Consider the following 18,135-nt stretch of genomic DNA (forward strand, 5'->3'; position numbering starts at 1 on the left):
TGGGAGTGTCAGAGACAGTGCGATTGGCACAGGACAGAGCAGAGTTTAGGGCTGTTGTACATAGGGTGGCTATGAGTCGCAAGCGACTCGACGGCACAACAACAACGTTATGCCAACTTTCCTTTTCCTCCCAACTATCTTCTGTCATGCCAGTTATAAGACTATCTTCTCAAAGATCAAAAACAACCCCCTAACTCTGTGCACAATCTAATGTGCCAATCTAATCTCAGTCTTGATCTGTTTCTTGAAACCCTCTTTAATAGCAACCTAATATGGTAGAAAGAGCCCAAACTTTAAAGTCAACTCCCAGTTTTGGTTTTAATTTACTAATATGACTGAGTTTTTCTTGGTTTCTTAATTCTTAAAATGCAGCTCATTTAGGGCCAGACAATTTTTTGTTGTAGGAAGCTGTCCTATACGATTTAGGATGTTTAGCAACATCACTTGGCTTCTATTCTTGCCAGTAGTAACACCCATCACTTGTGGCTACTAAAAATATCTTCGGGTTCAGAACCACTGCCATAGGGCAACAATGTAAGGTTCCTAGTGAGATGCACTTCTAATAATTTCATTTTGTAAAAAGTGGGAACCTCAAATCTAAATACACCAAAATCCTCAAAATGGGAAACTCATGGCGAGCTCTGGTGGCCTAGTGGCGAGAGGTGTACTGCAATCCCAGAGGTGCATGGTTCAAATCCAGCAGGTGCTCTGCTGGAGAAGGAAGAACAACCTCCTCCTCTACCAGTCAGATCTGATTTGACAGTACACAAACACACAAAATAATAAAATAAAATTTAAAAAAAAAATGGGAAGCTCAATGAAATCCCAGTTTTTCACTTTGATCAGTTCAGATACTAGCTGCCCAGCATTTCTAAAGCTGTAATCTTTTACAAAAGGAGACTGCTTCATTGTTCTCCCTCGTAGCAGCCAATGTGTCCCTACTGGATCTTTCAGTTAACAGCTGAGTGTTTTACCACAGCGCTCCTAAATGACCTATGAGTACCGTAAACATAAAGCTAAGCAGGAAACACTGGGTTCATCAAACATGTTCTTATCCTATTAACTGCCATTTTGATTGCACCTACTTCAGTAGTTTTTCTTATGCTCACTAACACCACCCTAGTGCAGATATTCATTACCTCTTGCCTGCATTACTGCAATTCTATTGTTAGGCGACCCTAAGTCAACTACAACTCACAGCAACACCATGAACTGCAGATCTGAACCTGGTCCTATCCTGTGCCATCCTCACAATCACCAACATGCTCAAGCTCATTGTTACAGTAACTGTGTCAATCATCGAGACCCTTCCTCTTACTCTCTACCTTTCTCAGCATAACATCTCTCTGTACAAGGACTGACCCCTCCTGACAACATGCCCAAAGTATGTAAGATGAAGTCTTATCATCTTTGCCTCTAAAGAGCGCCCCCTGGTTGGACTTCTTCCAAGACAGATTGGTTTGTTCTGGCAGTCCATCATGTAGTTAGTACTATTCTCCAACACAATTCACAATTTATTTCTTCTCCTGTCATCCTTATGCACTGTATGTTGTTTGTGTTGTTAGGTGCTGCTGAGTAGAGTGTGACTCACAGTGGCCCAGTGAACAACAGATCTGAACCCTGTTCTCTCTTTTGCCATTTTCATCATTTCTTATATAATCAAGCCCATTGCAGCAGTCACTTTGTCAATCCAACTAGATGAGGGTCCTCCTCTCTTTCACCAACGCTCCATCTTTCATCTCCTAATAACATGCCCAAAGTATGTGAGACAAAGCTTTGTCATTTTTCAGATTTATGTTGTATATCACTGAGTCAGAACCTACTCATAGCTGACCCTCCAGCAGGTTTTCAGAGGCAGTAAGTCACATAAAACTGTCCATCTTTCTCCCACAGAGCACCTGGGAGATTCAAACCACATAATACAGCTTCTTACCACTAAGCCACCAAAGCTTCTTATAGGACAGGAATCAATTTTGAATTGTGGTGTTAGAGAAAAGTACTGACTATTCCATGGATTGCTAAAAGAACAAACAAACAAGTTGTACTGGAGGAAGTATAATCAAGGTGTTCCCTAGTGGAAAAAAGGTGAAATTTCATCTCACATACTTTGGTATGTTGTCAGGTGGGGCAAAATGGAAGTAATTAATAGTCTTTTAAATAAACTCCCTATTTTTGAACACTTCAAATCCATCCTAAACACTGCCGCTAATTTAATCTCCCTAACAACTGGCTGACATACAAATGCTCATGGTATATTACTATGTATTCCCAACAAGTGGGAATTGACATTAAGCCTTTAAATACTGGCTTCACTGGTGTTCTGCTCCTGTTCTTCCTTTCTGCCCAAACTAGGTGATTTCATCCAGACCCAAGATTTCATCTACTATCCATAGCTCCTAACTCTCTAATTTGTACTCCAACACAAATTGTTTTTCCATAATTCATTATTACAGATTGAGATTTAAAAGTGAAATCACCTACTAAATGTCTCTACCAAGATATATTAATAATTATTAGTGACTGGAATGCAACAGTTGGAAATAAAGGATGACAAATAGTCAGAAAACATTAAGTTGGTGACAGAAATGAAGCTGGAAACTAAATGACTGGATTTTGTACATTCAGTGAGTAATTCATTGCAAATATCTTTTATTAAAAAGAAAGGGAGGTGATTATACACATGGACCCTACCTGATGGACTACACAGACATTAAACTGAATTACATCTGTGAAAAGAATCACTGGAGAAGATCAATTTCAGGAGTCAAAACCAGGCCAGGTCCTAACTGTGGAACAGATCATCACTCATGTGTAAGTTCAAATTAAAGCTAAAGAAAATTCAAACAAGTCCACAAGAACCAAAGTATGACCTTGAGATTATCTACCTGAATTTAAAAATCATCTCAAGAATAGGTGTGAAGCACTGAACAATAATTACCAAAAACCAGATAAGCTATGGAAGGACATCTTCCATGAAGAAAGAAATATTTTATTACAAAATCAGGAAAGAAAGATCAAAATGGATGTCAGAAGAGGCTCTAAAAATTATACTAGAGCCAAAACAAAGAGAAGAAATGCTGACATAAAAGATGAACAAGATTCCAAAGGGCAGCTCTAGAAGAAAATAGAACAAAATGTGCAAAGAGCTGGAGTTAGAAAAGAAAAAGATAAGAACTTGCTTAGAATTTTTCAAACTGAAAGAACTAGAAAACAAATTCAGGTTTCAAGTTGCAATAATGAAGGATGCTATGGGCAAAATCTTGAATGATCCAGGAAGCATCAAAAGAAGATGGAAGAATACAGTTCACTGTACCAAAAATAATTGGCTGACACTGAACCATTTCAGAAAGAAGTGTATGATGACAAACCAATGGTAATGAAGGAGGAAGTTCAAGCTGTACTGAAGGCACTGCCAGAAAATAAGGCCCCAGGAATTAACTGATGGGATACCAATGGACATATTCCAACAATCAGATGCAGCCCTGGATATGCTCACGAGGCTGTGCCAAGAAATCTGGAAGATAGCTACCTGGCCAAGTGACTGGAGGAGATCCATATCCGTGCCCATTCCCAAAAAAGGTGACCCAGCAGAATGTGGAAATTATCGAATGATATGATCAATATCACATGCAAAATCTTGCTGAAAATTATTAAAAAACGGTTTTACCTCTACTGGGCCCTTGCTTCCAAGATGACAATGAAAAGGGGAAAGAATAATCATGCCAAAAAGGGCCATGGCTACGTGCAGCCTATTCACCACATGAACTGTGCCCCACTGCATGCTCTTAGACAAGGCAATTAAGAAGTCTGTAATTCAAAATATAGTAGAGAAAGCTGCAGTCAGGGCCACTTCTGAAGCGAGCGTCTTTGATGCATATGGTCTTCCAAAGCTCTGTGTGAAACTGCACTATTTTGTGAATTGTGCCATTCACAGCAGCAAGGTGGTGAGAACCAGACTCAGACTTCCAAGTGCTGCCCCATCACGACCACCAAAGCCCATATAGGATTTGATTCCTAAAAGGCTGAAGAAAAAAACTCATAAGACAATAAAATTGAAATTATACTTTAAAAAAAAGCAATAACAACAACAAAAAACCAAATAAAACAGAATCATACATCAACAGAGAACTGTCGGAAAAGGCTATGGCACTAAGGATATCACGGATCTTGGTTCAAAACAGAGAATATCTGTGTGTGTTTTAATGGCTATGTGGATCACAACAAATTATGGCTAACATTGAGAAGAATGAGAATCCCAGAACACTTAGTTGTGCTCAAGCAAAATTACACCTAGACCAAGAAGATGTTGTACAAACAGAGCAAGGGAATATTGTATGGCTTAAAATCAAAACAGGTGTGCATTAGGGATATATCTTTTCCCCATACTTATTCAAACTGTATGCTGAACAAATCAATGGAGTTGCTGGACTTGGTAAAGAATAGGGCATCATGCTAAGTAGTGGACACATCAACAACCTGCATTATGTAGATGAAACCACCTTGGGAGCTGAAAGTGAATAAGACCTGAAACACTTGCTGCATAAGATCAAAGACTACAGCCTTCAATATGAATGAAATCTTAAGATCAAGAAAACATAATCCATCAGATGCTTCACTGGAGACAGCATACAACAACAACAAAAAGATCAAGAAAACAAAAAAAATCTCACCCCCTGGCTAATAGGCAACATCAAGATAAGTAGAGAAAGGATTGAAATTGTCTATGACTTCATCTTACTTGGAACCACAATCAACACCCTTGGTACAAGCAGTCAAGAAATCAAAGATGTATCACACTGGGAAAATCTGCTGTTAAAAACCTCTTCAAGGTTCTAAGGAGCAACAATGTCAGTTTAAAGACTAAGCTGTACTTGATCCAATTCATAGTCTTTTTAATTGCTATGCATCTGAAAGTTGGACAATGAATAAGAATAAAAGAAGAATCAATGCCTTTGAGTTGTGGTGTTGGAGAAGTACTGGATATTCCAAGGACAATCAAAAGAACAAATAAACAGAAAAGAACAAGCAAATATGCCTTGGATAAAGTACAACCAAAGTGCTCCTTAAAGACAAGGAAAATTAAACTTCATCTCACATACTCTGGGCATGTTGTTAGGAGGCACCAGTCCTTGGAAAAAGATACCACGCTTGGTATGGTGGAGGGTCAGAGAAAAAGAGAGAAAAATCCTCAACTAGATAGACTGACACAGTGACTGTAACAATGGGCTTGAGCATATCAGAGTTGATGAGGATGATTCAGCATAGGACAGCATACAGACGCCATGATCAACCTGGCAGCACCTAACTATAACCGTTCTCTACCAAGACGTACCATGAGAAACCAAAACTTTAAATCCAAAAGGGAGCTCTAGTGATATAGTTCAAATGGAGCTGTGCTGCTAGCCCAAAGGCCCCACCTCTTGCAGTCTGATGTACAGTTTCTTCCTGTACAATTTATAGCCTCTGAAACTGTATCAACTGTAAGTCAGTTCTAACTTGACGGTAATGAGAGAAAACACAAGAGTGAAAGAGAGAAAATATAACCTTTACTCCCTAAACTTGTTCATCCTCCTACATTCCCTGTGGAACTGTTTAGTCACCAAAGACAGTACTTAAGAGATTCTTCTTTAATCCCTTCTAATTCATATTCAAGTCACACAATCCATTTCAAACCTTAAGTTTACCTGCTTCTCAAATATGTCAAGAAGTTTCACAGTTTAGTACTTCAAAGTCCATTATCAATCCATCTAGAAAATTCTCTACATAAATAACTTGACTAATTCTTTAGACCTGAGCTGAAGAATTATTTCCTCTAAAAAATAAAAAACATAATTCACATTTACTGAGAGCCCTGGTTAGCATTTGGCTACTAGCCAGAAGGCCAGCATTTCTAACTCACTAGCTACAACATGGAAGAAATGAGGCAGTTTGCAGTCTTGGAAACCTTGAGTAGGACATGATGCTGGGAGGGGTGGAGGGTCAGCAAAGGAATCGAAGACCTTCAACCAGGTGGACTGCCCAAGAGACTGCTCCAATGGGCTTTTTTGTGCCAAGAAGTGTGAGAATGGTGCAGGATAGAACAGGGTTCAGATCTTTTATTCAATGGGATGCTGGGTCGACGGCACCTAACAACATTGTACAAAACATTTTACATGCATTATCTTGCCTAATTCTCAAAATACGGTCATGGAGTAGGTACTATTAGTGTGGAGGCTATGGTTAATTACTTCTCAGTATTAACTGTTTTCTTAATTTCTGATTAAGAAATTAAACATGATGTCCCTCTCCAAGGAATAGCCTTATCTAGCACCATGCCCAAAGTATGTGAGACAAAGCTTTAGTATCTTTGCCTCTGAGAGGCACCCTGGCTACACCCTGTCCAAGACATTTTTGCTTGTTCTTTTGGCGGTCATGGGATATTCAGTACTCAGACACCACAGTTCAAAGAAATCAATTCTTCTTCTGTCATCCTTATTCACTGTCCAGCTCTCAGAGGCATAGCAAGTGACTATTCATAGGGTAGATAACAGCTGACTGGAGGATAACTAACAACAAATTCAATTCATAACTCTTCCTCTCTTTTTCCTCCCATCCCTGTAATCATTAATGTTTCTTTCTGTATGTAAATCTATTCTTGACTTTTATAATGGTAATTTATACAATGTTTATCTTTTGCAATTGACTTAACATTATCTTCCAAATGCACTCACATTTTGAGATATTTTTACAGACTTAATCTTGACAAGTATTCTATTGTGTCAATCCATAACTTTTTACTGTGATCCTTAAAAAAACCATTAAGAAAGGACCATGTGACACACTGAAAACCTTTGCTCAGTTTGTCTTTCCTCAAGTATGTAAGCCACTCGGAGACAAAGGCTTTAGCATTTCATTCATCTACTTCACTGTGCCCAGCAGAGTGCCTGGCACATGGCAAGACCTTTAAGTATTAAGCTATTTCACCTCTTCTTTCTCACTCCTAAATCAGAAAACAACTTCTTGTCAAAATTTTATAGCAGAATCTCTGTCTTCTCCTTCATATAAGTATTTTGTGTGTTTAATTTTCCCCACCAGGCCATGAGCAATATGCCGGCAAGGTACCTCGGTCTCTATTAACTCAAACAACTGATGAATGAATTTGTAAATAAAACAGCTAAATTTAAAGACAACCTTTTACCAACTGATTGCTCACTGTGCATTTGTATGTTGCTGTTAAAACTGTTTTCATTTCTATTATGTAGGCATATATATGATGAGCAAATTATCCAAGAAGCTGGATTCTGTGAAGAGGAGTGTGGCATCGGGATTGGAGGGAGACTCATCAGCAGATGACACAACCTTGCTTGTTAAAAGTGAGGAGAATTTGAAGATCTAGGAATGCAGCCTTAAGTATAGATTGTGTCTCAATATCAAGAAAACAAAGATTCTTACCACTGGACCAGTAAGCAGTGTCATGATGGATGGAGAGGAGATTCAAACCGTCAACAGCTTCATCTTGCTTGGATCCACAATTAACACTCTTGGGTATGTGCAGTCAGGAAATAAGGAGATGCATTGAAATGGGAAAATCTGCAGTTAGGGACCTTTCCAAATTATTGAGGAGTAGGGATGTCAGTTTGAGGACTAAGGTGTGTCTGATTTGGGCCATGGTCTTTCCAATTACTAGCTATGCATCTGAGACCTGGACAATGAATAAGGATGACAGAAAAAACCTGATGCCTTTGAGCTGTGGTTTTGGAGAAGAACACTGAACATTCCATGGACCACCAAGAAAACAAATAGATATGTCTTGGAGAGCGTGCAACCAGAGTGCTCTTTTATTGCTAGCAGGTGCTATTCCTTGGAGAGGGGAATGATATTGGGAAGGGTGGAGGATCGGCAAAGGAGAGGAAGACCCTCAACCAGGTGGATTGACAAGATGACTGCTGCAATGGACTCTTGTGTGTCACGAAGTGTAAGGATGGTGCAGGATAGGACTGATTTCAGATCTTTGTTCACTGGGTCGCTATGAGTAGTACTCGACTCAATGGCACCTAACAACAACAACAACTATTCGATTACACATTAGCTGCACTGTTTACAAACTAGGTTTCCAAGCCACAAAGACCTCTGGCTAATTTATACAATACTAGGTACTGGAGGAAATACAAACTTGGCTCTGAAAAGTGTTTCCAGTATATCAAGAGATTCAATCTAAGAATAACTATTAAATCCAGAATCTAAACAATACAGATCGCTAGAACACTAGACTGTTCCAGTATGTGAGTCACGTGGCTCTGCAGTGACGGCGATCATAAGTGTGGTTCCAGGCTACCGTAACTCACCACACAGCCAACTGGTTGTTTCATCTCCTGGAATTTATTACAAGCGCCTTGCCTAGCATACTCCTCTTGCGTGTGTGGAGATGTGCAGAAAGTAACCCGTCTTTCCTCAGACCCATGCAGCCTCCCAGGTCCTGCTACTTCCAGGGCTTCCTACCCTCTCAGGCTCATTCAGCACCCCAGGAGGACCTGTCCCTCACCTACCCCCCCGGCCCTTTCTCTCGCGGGGAACTCTGCTGGTTTTTCCAAGGACCTTCTCCTCTCTGGTCAAGCAAATGTGGGATTCGGAGTAAACGCTTACAAAAGCCACAGGCCTCCTCTCTCCTCATGTCGGCCCCGAGGCCAGCCAGTGTTTTTCTCCTTGGCCTTGCTCCATTCTCACCTGCTCCGCCGACACCGCCCCCTTTCCGGTGCCGCTGCCGCTGCCGCTGCTCTTGCCGGCGCGACCGGTGTTCTCCGCCATCTTCGTCGCCTGCTGGACTTCCGGCCTGCGCAGCTCAGCCCTCGCCTTACGTCACGTCCGGTCTCGGAGTTACCGCCCACTTGCCCGTGCACGGCCTGGCTCCAGTGGCTCCTGGGAGCTGTTTCATTCGTTTCCTGTGAATGGTTCCGGCAGCCTTCATGTAGGATCTACTTCCCATGAATTTCACCTGCGGTACTTCTAACTTGTGCAACCGAACGCTGCCCCAGGGAGACGGGGAAGGACGAGTTAGCTGAAGGATGGGGACAAGGGTTCTGGTGGCAGCGTGCTGGCAGGGTGAACTCCTAAGAGATTCTCACCGTAAGGAGGAAAATAGCCCTTGAGTCAGTAAGGCTGTGCAGATGCACGGTCACGGATAGAGGCCTGGAAAAACCAAGGTAGTTTGCCACAGGTGGCTTTTGAACTGCCAAGCCATTTGACAGAAGAAAAATGTTTCAGTATGAGATCATTGTAAATCAAAATACTCAGTCCCCCAGCAGACCCCTTCCTCCACCTTACTACGTTGTGATCTCTTCTTGTAATCCTTCTTTAAAGGATGTTTTGAAGACTTGGAGGATCTTACTGGCAGGTCCCTAATTCAGCTTCCCCCTCTTCAGGAAAAAAGTTAAAGAAACCTAGAAATGTGTTCATTCATGGAGGGAATTGGTGTTGATTTCTCACCTTTTTCAGGCAGGGCTACATCATCCGGTTTCGTCACCAGTTCCTGTCCTTCCTGTGTCCTGGACTTCGGATACCTCAACTCCCAGTACTTTGTGCTCAACTCAGGTAACCTGTTTTGTGTTCTTTGTGCCTGGCACATGGTAGCACTCAATACATGTTTGCTAACCAGTGCCTTAATTGGTGAACTAACCAGGACTAAAATTGTGTGTCCTCTAAGAGCAGAATCAGTTCTGATTCTCTGTCCCGCCTTCCTGCTGCCCCATTTAAACTTATTATTAAACTTACATTTCCTCAAGCTAACATTTGAGACTCCTATCTGCCATTCACAGGCCCAGAGCCATGGCTGTCTCCTCTTCCTCTTGTGAGCTGCCCTTGGTGGCTGTATGCCAACTAACATCGACACCAGACAAGCAGCAGAACTTTAAAACATGTGCTGAGCTGGTCAGGGAGGCTGCCAGACTGGGTGCTTGCCTGGCTTTCTTGCCTGAAGCATTTGACTTCATCGCACGGGACCCTGTAGAGACGCTACATCTGTCTGAACCACTGGATGGGAAACTTTTGGGAGACTATTCCCAGCTTGCCAGGTATCAAGGAGAAGGGTATGGAAAAGTAGAATCTTTATTGGGCAGTGTCCCTGGATTGACAGAGCTTTGAGAAGAGTTGTCAGTGTCCCTTCCCCCCAGGGAATGTGGACTCTGGCTGTCCCTGGGTGGTTTCCATGAGCGTGGCCAAGACTGGGAGCAGACTCAGAAAATCTACAATTGTCATGTGCTTCTGAACAGCAAAGGTGAGACTTCACAACCCTTTAGCCTGTCTCCTTCCAGGCTGCTCTTCCCACAGATCTCAAAAATGCTTTCTCAACTCTTATTTCCTTGTCTCAAGATTTTAAGTGTATTTGTATTTCTATTCCTACTAACTTTGGAGATGGGGAGGGGAGCTAAACTGAGCTTCTCGAGTACCAACACTGATAATCCTTTTTCCTTATTCTAGGATCAGTTGTGGCCACTTACAGGAAGACACATCTGTGTGATGTAGAGATTCCGGGTCAAGGACCCATGCGTGAAAGTAACTCTACCCTGCCTGGCCCCAGCCTCGAGTCACCTGTCAGCACACCAGCAGGCAAGGTGGGAGTTGTGTAATGAGGGTGAAAACAGGTCTAAGAGGGAAGGTGGATTGGAATAATCTCAGTGATGGCAGAGGATAGGAACCCCTAAGCAATGGAACAGCAGGGTTATAAATAGATAATGTAACAAGTGGAACAGGGAAGCTTAAATGGAATTTTCATTCTAGATTGGCCTAGCTATCTGCTATGACATGCGGTTCCCTGAACTCTCTCTGGCATTGGCTCAGGCTGGTGCAGAAATACTTACCTATCCTTCAGCTTTTGGATCTGTTACAGGCCCAGCCCACTGGGAGGTAAGAGAATACTTCTACAAAACTTTAAAGGCCTTCCCTTCATTTTCCTCTCTTGGCCCTATTGTTAGATGCAATTAACTAGGACTCATCCTGTGAACAACATATATGAACTTTGCCAGTTTCACAATCTGATATACTCTGAGCCCACAGTTAAAATTTTTATGTACTACTGAGTCACCTGCAACTGTACAACAGCTCTGAAGCCTGTCCTGTCCTGAGCCAGCCTGGCTCTGACACACCTACCCCCACTGCCCTAGTTAGTTATAATTACTTTATCAACACATAGTGCTGAGGATATTTCTCTTTCTCTGGCCTATTATTTCCCAGCATGATTTCTTTTTCCAAGGACTGACAACATAGGCAAAATATACCAAGATGAAGTTTCACCATCCTTGTCTCTAAGGAGCAGTGTAGTTGCACTTCCTCCAAGATCTATTTGTTCCTTTGGTGGTCCATGGGATATTCAGTCCTTTACCACCATAGTTCATTAGTTGATAGATTTTCTCTTGCTATATAGTAGGAACAGAATAAAGTTGCTCTCCCATTACATAATGAGTAACTCTTTTTAGGAAATTGTCAGAATGATCACAGTGGATAGATGAACACCCCCCCATGACCCCCATCTTCAGGTACTGCATTGCTCCCCCAACACGGCTCAACCCCCCCCCCCCCCCCGGCTTTTAATACCCACCTATTACTTTCTCAGTAGCTGCTACATGTAGTAAAGTGAACACACATCTCATTCCCAGGTGTTGCTGCGGGCCCGTGCAATTGAAACCCAGTGCTATGTAGTGGCAGCAGCACAGAGTGGCCGCCATCATGAGAAGAGAGCAAGTTATGGCCACAGCATGGTAGTGGACCCCTGGGGAACAGTGGTGGCCCGCTGTTCTGATGGGCCAGGCCTCTGCCTTGCTCGAATTGACCTCAACTATTTGCGACAGCTGCGCCAACACTTGCCTGTGTTCCAGCATCGCAGGTCTGACCTCTATGGTAATTTGGGTCAACTGCTGTCTTAAGCCTTTAACTTCATGAGTTGAGGCTCCCATTGTGGGCAGGACCCAGACCCAGCTCCCCACACTTGGTCAACTTCAACTTTTTTGATGGAACACAGGTTCAGCTTGCTGAGAAAGAAATTTTCACCTGAGCTCATTTAGTTTCAGAAAGGTCGAATTTTATAGTCACTGTTTATTTCATGAAAACTGAAGTTACGCTGAGGGCTGCGCATCAAGGCTTTTGGAAAAAAAAAAGTAATCATCATAAAGTCTGTGTTTGGACATCTCCTTTGGGAGTTGGAAGGGGTGGTAGGTATTGTACCGGCTTGAGAGGGCTCTAGATATAGGCCTCCTGGCTTATTCAACATGCCTCCCTACCAAAATAAAAGTGCAACACTCAGTGCATGTCCCACCCCCATTCTCCCAAGCAGGGGGAAAAGGGGTGGAAAGTGGGGAAGGAAAAAGGGAAGGAGAGGGAGAGAATTACTTCACTTCCATCTAGGATGCCCTTTGCCCACGTCAAAAGAAAGCAAAGGGGAAGGGCTACGGGTACATTATTTATTTTCACTTGAACATGGAAGGAAAATGCCACACTCCCTCTTCCCCTTTTCAGGGAGGAGTGTGTTTAATTAGCAACTTCTTCTCCATCCATCCTGTGTGTATAAACACACACATCACAGCTTGGAGAAGTGACTGAGTTGACCCAGTCCGCTTACCTATTAGTCCCTTGAAGAAAGTCTGACAAGGGAGAAAAAAGGAAGGAGCCACACCAGGCAGAGCTTTCATGCCATGGAATGGAAGAAAGGAGCAGCACCAGAGGCCAGGAGAGAGTGGAAAGGTCCACAGCTTTGTTTTAAAAAAATTCTATTATTTGGGAGGGGTAGTAATTCATTTCCAAAATACACTTCAGAGCCCCACCTTCCACATATCTCCCTTACTCACAGCCCTTTGGTTTTTCAGACAAAATTTTAGAAGCCCTCTTAAAAGTCTGTATTGATAACTGCTCAATGCACCCAAAAACAGTGTTCACTTCAATCCCTCACAAAGACTATGCTCTATAGACTTTGCTTCTCCCTATACATTTCTCTTACGGCTCAGTGGTAAGGTGGCTGTAGAGACACACATTGGGGTTAAGTGGAAAAGGGAAACAAAGGGGAAGCCCAGGCACATGGGTGCAGGGAGGGGTGGGGGACACCACTTCCACTTTCCTTTGTCTTTTCCTTTAAAAAGAAAAAAAAAGTGAAGAGGGATGTGATTGGAAGGGTACAGAACAAACCCCAGAACAGTATGTAAGCTCCAGAGGTGGGTGGTGGGAAGAATCCCCCAAGAGGTGAGAAGGGAAAAGGTCAGGGCAATGCTTGCAGCATCAAGTTCCTCAGAAGTTTCTGTCGGCCCAGCTCATAGTCCTCCTCGTCCACATTTACCAGAAGCTTGATGGCTTCATGGCCCACAGCCTGCTTGAGGGAGTCTGTGATGAAGACACCTTTAAGTGCCTCTAGTAATGAACCATTGATGTAGTCGCGCCAGAATGCATCGAGGTAGGTGAGCTCAGAGAACTTGATGTCACAGATGATAGAGCCCAGGTCCCGGGATTTGAGGATGGTGTTGGCCTGGTTAAAGCGCTCAAACTGGCGCTCAAGTGGGTCCTGCTTGTTAGAGAAGACATTGCCCTGCAGAGCAGTCTCGTGCTGGCAGTATTCAGCCCGAACTCGCAGTCTGATGTCTGTGCAGAAAAGATGAAAAGAAATTATAGTGAGGAAAAAGTTTGTAACACAAGTTTGAAAGGTGGGGGAGAAACAGAGCAACAAAGCAGGGGACCTCACTTAACAGCTTCTCTACCTCTCCTGCAGGACTGGTGCTTCTAAAATCTTTGCCTGAATATACAAGGTTTCCTTTAAGGAATATGCCTAGGTCAGCATTAATCCTATCACTCACCAGTAGTAATGTGTTTAGAAGGAAACGCATTCCTAATAAATACAGAAGTTCACTGTAATACACCATCCTGACTTCATCTGTCATGTTTTTATGTACAATCAAGTCAGAAGTGACTCAGCTAATGGGAAGAGAATGCCCATCTTTCTCCTACAAAGCAGCTGATGTATTAGAACCATGTGACTTTGTGTTGGCAGTGGAACTCCTTACCCCACTAAGCCATCATAGTTCCTCCATAATTGTTGTTGATGTGTATCATCAAGTAGAACTGACCCACTGCTGACCCTCAGATTTTTAGAGGCAGCCAATTACATGAAAGGAGACTGTCGCATCCTTCTTCCTCAGAGCAGCTGACAAGACTCAAACTGTGTACACTGCATTGGAAGCACAATTCCTTACTGCTGAGTCTGATGAGCTCCCTTGAGCTCAGGTGGCACAGTGGTTATGCACTAAGATGTTAACCAAGAGGTCAGCTGTTCAAGCCCACCAGCATTCCCCTGGAGAAAGATGCTACTGTTAAGTATTTCAGTCTTGATAACATGTATCCCTAGAATAGAGATGCCCTAACCGCATTTCTTTGATCTAGTATAAATGAAAAAGAATTGAATGTACTATGCACAAAGATACACCAAACACTACACCATTCAGCTTCCCGCTACAACAGCAAAGTGATCAATGCACCAAATAACATAAGCTTCCCAGTATCTCAGAAGTTCTTTGTATTCTCTCTCAAATCTGTTCCACCTCTAGAGCCCTTGAACTTCCTCACCACATGTCTGCTTTTCCTTGGGATCTGGTGTCACTGACTTCCGACGTTTTCGCTGGCTCCCAAGTGTGGCTCTCCCTCGGACTGGCCGCTTGCTACACACCTGGGGCCCCGAAGTAGGGCAGCACACCACAGGATAGTGGGGAGGCACTGACCAGAGAGTAAAAGGAAAGAAGAGACTGTAAGGTAAAAGCATAAATTCAAATATACTTTGGGATGACAAAGGAATCATTTAGACTTGGCACTGAAAAACTCAGTGCTCTCAAGTCATTATAGATTGAAAGCAACTCTCCATTAGGTTTCTGAGGCTGTAAATCGGAGAACATTGCCCATCTTTCTCAGACCACCTGCAAGATTCAAACCGTGGGATATAAGCAGCCTTTGGGTTAACACTGCAACTGTACTGACCACACCACCCAGAGCTATCTAGCACTGAAAGTTCTATCAATGTCACCTGGTAGGAGGACACACATGGCAGTGATTACAGGACCTCAGTGAACCATTAACACCTCACCTGATTTTTATAGAGCTAGATATGGGAGGACAACATCCTTACACTTGGCAAAACAGAATTATGATAGGATTAATGTCTTCTTGGCTATAGATATTAAAGGGAATATCTTCTCACCTGTTTTAGGGGGCTGGGGAGGCCTTGGTTCTGGATCACTGAGGGCTCTGGGGGTCATATAGCGAATTGACGTCTCCTCCAAATATTTGTCTACAAGATCAGGGCATACTGTGGAAGTAAAGGGAGTCATTGAAGGGAAAAAAAGATACATTCCTCCTTCCAACCCAACCCTCCAATGGACCTCATAACCTATTCTAGATGCTCCCCAGGGCCAATGGCTCCTCCCTTTAGACTGTTACACTACTTGCTCCCTGATTCCAGAGCTCCATCCCCCAGTGCACCCTCACCAGCCCTCCTCCTCTTGAGGGTGACGTAGGGCAGCAGGTCATGACGAGTGATGATGCGCAGCAGCTGCAGCACCTGGCGAAAGTTACTCTCATCACAGCGGCCCTGGCGCTCTAGCGCCAGTAAGAAGTCACGTCCACTTCGGATGAGGCCGCGTTCATGGTCATCAATGACATCAACGAAGAGGAAGGAAAGGACACGCACATCTCTGTGTGTCAGGTGGGTGCCCACGATGTCAAACATACGATGCAGACTATATAGCCCATGCTCCTGTTCACCTTGCTCTTCTGGCCACACCTGGCTTGCCTGTCGCTTTTGGCCCGCCATGCTGGGGGCTCAGGTGTGCAGGGATTTCCAGAATTCCTGCTTAGCAGCTGTAATCCCCACTGCACTGTAAGGACAAAAAAGAACTTATGATATACCCAGTGGCAGGATTCTTCTCTATTCATTGTGCCTACCACAATGCTAAGCACAATACAGTGCTATAAGCATTTATTAAAACTAAAAACTAGGAAAACACTATGAGCCTTGAGCTTTTTGCACATACCCAAAAGATACTGCCTTAATTCCAGTCAAGTGAGAATGTTGTATGTCATTTTAGTGCTATATTCAGCAAAGCTATTAGATATTACCCTGACTATTCCTCCTAACACCTGTAAAGTACTATTAGTCTCTTGAGAATTCTGTCCCTTCAACCAGTAACTTCTTAATTGTAGGCAAAATTGTGAGAGAGTTGAGAATTTATTCTTCAGTGGAATGTGGAAATACTTTCTGTGTGGCTACAAGTAGATTCTCACTCAGAACAACCCTATAGGACAGAATTTCCCCAGAAGGTTTCCAGGCTGTCAAAAGACATTATGCTTTATAAAAAGTAGAAGGTCAGTAAAAGGAAGATCCTCAACAAGACAGACTATGACAATAGGTAGGACACGGTATGGTTTCAATAACCTTGCTTGCAGAAGATGAAGACTTGAAGCACTTACTAAAGATCAAAAACCAAGGCCTTCAATGTGGATTATAATCATCTCAACACTGCTGTTGTGTGCCATCAGAACTGACTCATAGCTGACCCTCCAGTAGATATTTAAAGGCAGTAATATCACAAAGAAGGAAATTATCCATCCTTCTCCTGTGAAGCAGCTGGCAGATTTGAACCGTGTGCCTTAGGGAGACTGCAGCTCAGGTTCTTACCTCCAGACCACCCAAAATAATCCTTATCATTTTTGATAGGCAATATCATGAGAGATGGGAGGGGGAAAAAATGAAGTTGTTAACAATTTCATTTTACTTAGATCTATAAGGGAAAGGTTTCAATTTTTCATTCAGAGATCCACTGAGTTGTAGTCTACTCAACAGCACCTAACAAGATGATTTATAGTCAACAACTTTTTACAGGAGTAGACTGTCAGATATTATCTCTCACAGAGCAGCTAGTATATTTGAACCACCAATGTGTTAGCTAATAGCCAAGCACTTAACCACTGCACCACCAAGGCTCCTTCAGATGTATTCAGGGGCTGACAGGGAAACAGACTCTTTAAGGTTAGAACTAGTCATTAACAAACTGTTTAGCTCCATGACCTTAAACAAGTCACTTCAAAGCCAAGTGTCCTTCTAAAACAGGAATGAAAGAACCTACTTCTCAAGTTGTTAAGAATCAAATGAAAAAATACTTATTAAAATTGCTTTATAAACACATAAATGGCAAAGAGATTTAAAAGACAGAAATTATCTTTTACTCCTACAGCCCAAATGCATCCTTCCACAAACATTTCCTTCCAGTCCCTATAAAATTCAATGCTAAAAAAGATTAATCAATAACCACCACTAAAACTTATGGGTAGAGAGCTCTGGTAGCCTAGTGGCAAGAAGCTGCACTGCAATCCTAAAGGTATGCAGTTCGAATTCACCAGATGTTCTGCTGGAGGAGAGGCAATCTCCTCCTGTACCAGACAGATCCAATTTGACAGTACACAGAAAAAAAAATAATTAAAAAACACAGATTTAAATCCAAAAACATTTATGAAACTTCCATGTTGAGCATTCTTGTATTGTTGAGTTTCTACGCCACTAGTACCTCCTTGATAGTCACACCATTTGGATTATACGACTTTGTGGTTGTTGTTCCTCCTGTTTGCTAATTACCAATGGTCAATGACCAATCACAGGCCAGCGCTCATATCAACATGGCATTTGAATGACAAAATACATCTCTAGCATCCTGATTTGTTACTGGTAAGGTCAATGAGCCAACCAATAAATCATCTTCAAGTCCACCAACTTTCATCTCTATTCTATAATCACTTACAATACTACCCTACTAGACAGTAACCACCAATACTGTTCTACTCTTTGACCACAACCTCGATTCACCCAATAAATTATAAATTCCTATTGATGCCACTGGCCGAACTCACTCAGCATATCTTAAGCTCAAGGAACTGAAGAACAAATTCAAACCTCGAGTTGCTATAATCAAGGATGCTTTCGCCAGATCGTTAAATGATCCCGGAAGTATTAAAAGAAGATGGAAGGAATATACTGAGTCACTGTATCAAAAGGAATTGGAAGACACAGAAGAATTTCATGAAACAACATATGAGCAAGAGCCTATGGTGATGAAAGAAGAAGTTCAGGCTGCTTTGAAGGACATG

The 18,135-nt window shown here is 42.6% G+C and overlaps 3 protein-coding genes across 8 annotated transcripts in view; 1 reads left to right on the forward strand and 2 right to left on the reverse strand.

The window, feature by feature from the left end:
• Nucleotides 1-8,784, reverse strand: part of PFDN2 (prefoldin subunit 2) — an 18,252-nt gene extending 9,468 nt beyond the window's left edge. The window contains exon 1 of the mRNA XM_006895547.1: nucleotides 8,704-8,784. Within this exon, the coding sequence (XP_006895609.1) occupies nucleotides 8,704-8,784 (81 nt within the window). The remainder of the gene's footprint in view (nucleotides 1-8,703) is intronic.
• Nucleotides 8,785-9,223: 439 nt separating this feature from the next.
• Nucleotides 9,224-15,981, forward strand: NIT1 (nitrilase 1). Of its 3 annotated transcripts, none has more exons than XM_006895485.1 (6): nucleotides 9,224-9,252; nucleotides 9,792-10,046; nucleotides 10,146-10,249; nucleotides 10,453-10,586; nucleotides 10,753-10,878; nucleotides 11,628-11,918. In XM_006895485.1, exons 1-6 carry the CDS (start codon nucleotides 9,242-9,244, stop codon nucleotides 11,892-11,894), a joined length of 897 nt encoding a protein of 298 aa, XP_006895547.1. In that variant the 5' UTR covers nucleotides 9,224-9,241; the 3' UTR covers nucleotides 11,895-11,918. The 3 variants fall into 3 exon arrangements, with proteins under 3 accessions (XP_006895547.1, XP_006895546.1, XP_006895545.1); XM_006895484.1 differs by lacking the exons at nucleotides 9,224-9,252; nucleotides 11,628-11,918 and adding exons at nucleotides 9,478-9,567; nucleotides 15,487-15,981; XM_006895483.1 differs by lacking the exon at nucleotides 9,224-9,252 and adding an exon at nucleotides 9,478-9,567.
• The window catches only part of DEDD (death effector domain containing), a 16,676-nt gene continuing 10,589 nt past the window's right edge, over nucleotides 12,049-18,135 (reverse strand). For 2 of the 4 annotated variants that reach the window (XM_006895481.1, XM_006895480.1), the window contains 4 exons: nucleotides 15,484-15,872; nucleotides 15,197-15,304; nucleotides 14,572-14,718; nucleotides 12,049-13,593 (listed from right to left, as the gene is read on the reverse strand). In XM_006895481.1, the coding sequence (XP_006895543.1) occupies nucleotides 13,217-13,593; nucleotides 14,572-14,718; nucleotides 15,197-15,304; nucleotides 15,484-15,808 (957 nt within the window). In that variant the 5' untranslated portion in view covers nucleotides 15,809-15,872 and the 3' untranslated portion in view covers nucleotides 12,049-13,216. The remainder of the gene's footprint in view (nucleotides 13,594-14,571; nucleotides 14,719-15,196; nucleotides 15,305-15,483; nucleotides 15,873-18,135) is intronic. The other 2 variants (XM_006895482.1, XM_006895479.1) reach the window with 2 other exon arrangements.

The sequence above is a fragment of the Elephantulus edwardii genome, unplaced genomic scaffold, assembly GCF_000299155.1.
Source record: "Elephantulus edwardii isolate Elephantulus edwardi_28Jun2011 unplaced genomic scaffold, EleEdw1.0 scaffold00168, whole genome shotgun sequence".
Classification (NCBI taxonomy): domain Eukaryota; kingdom Metazoa; phylum Chordata; class Mammalia; order Macroscelidea; family Macroscelididae; genus Elephantulus; species Elephantulus edwardii.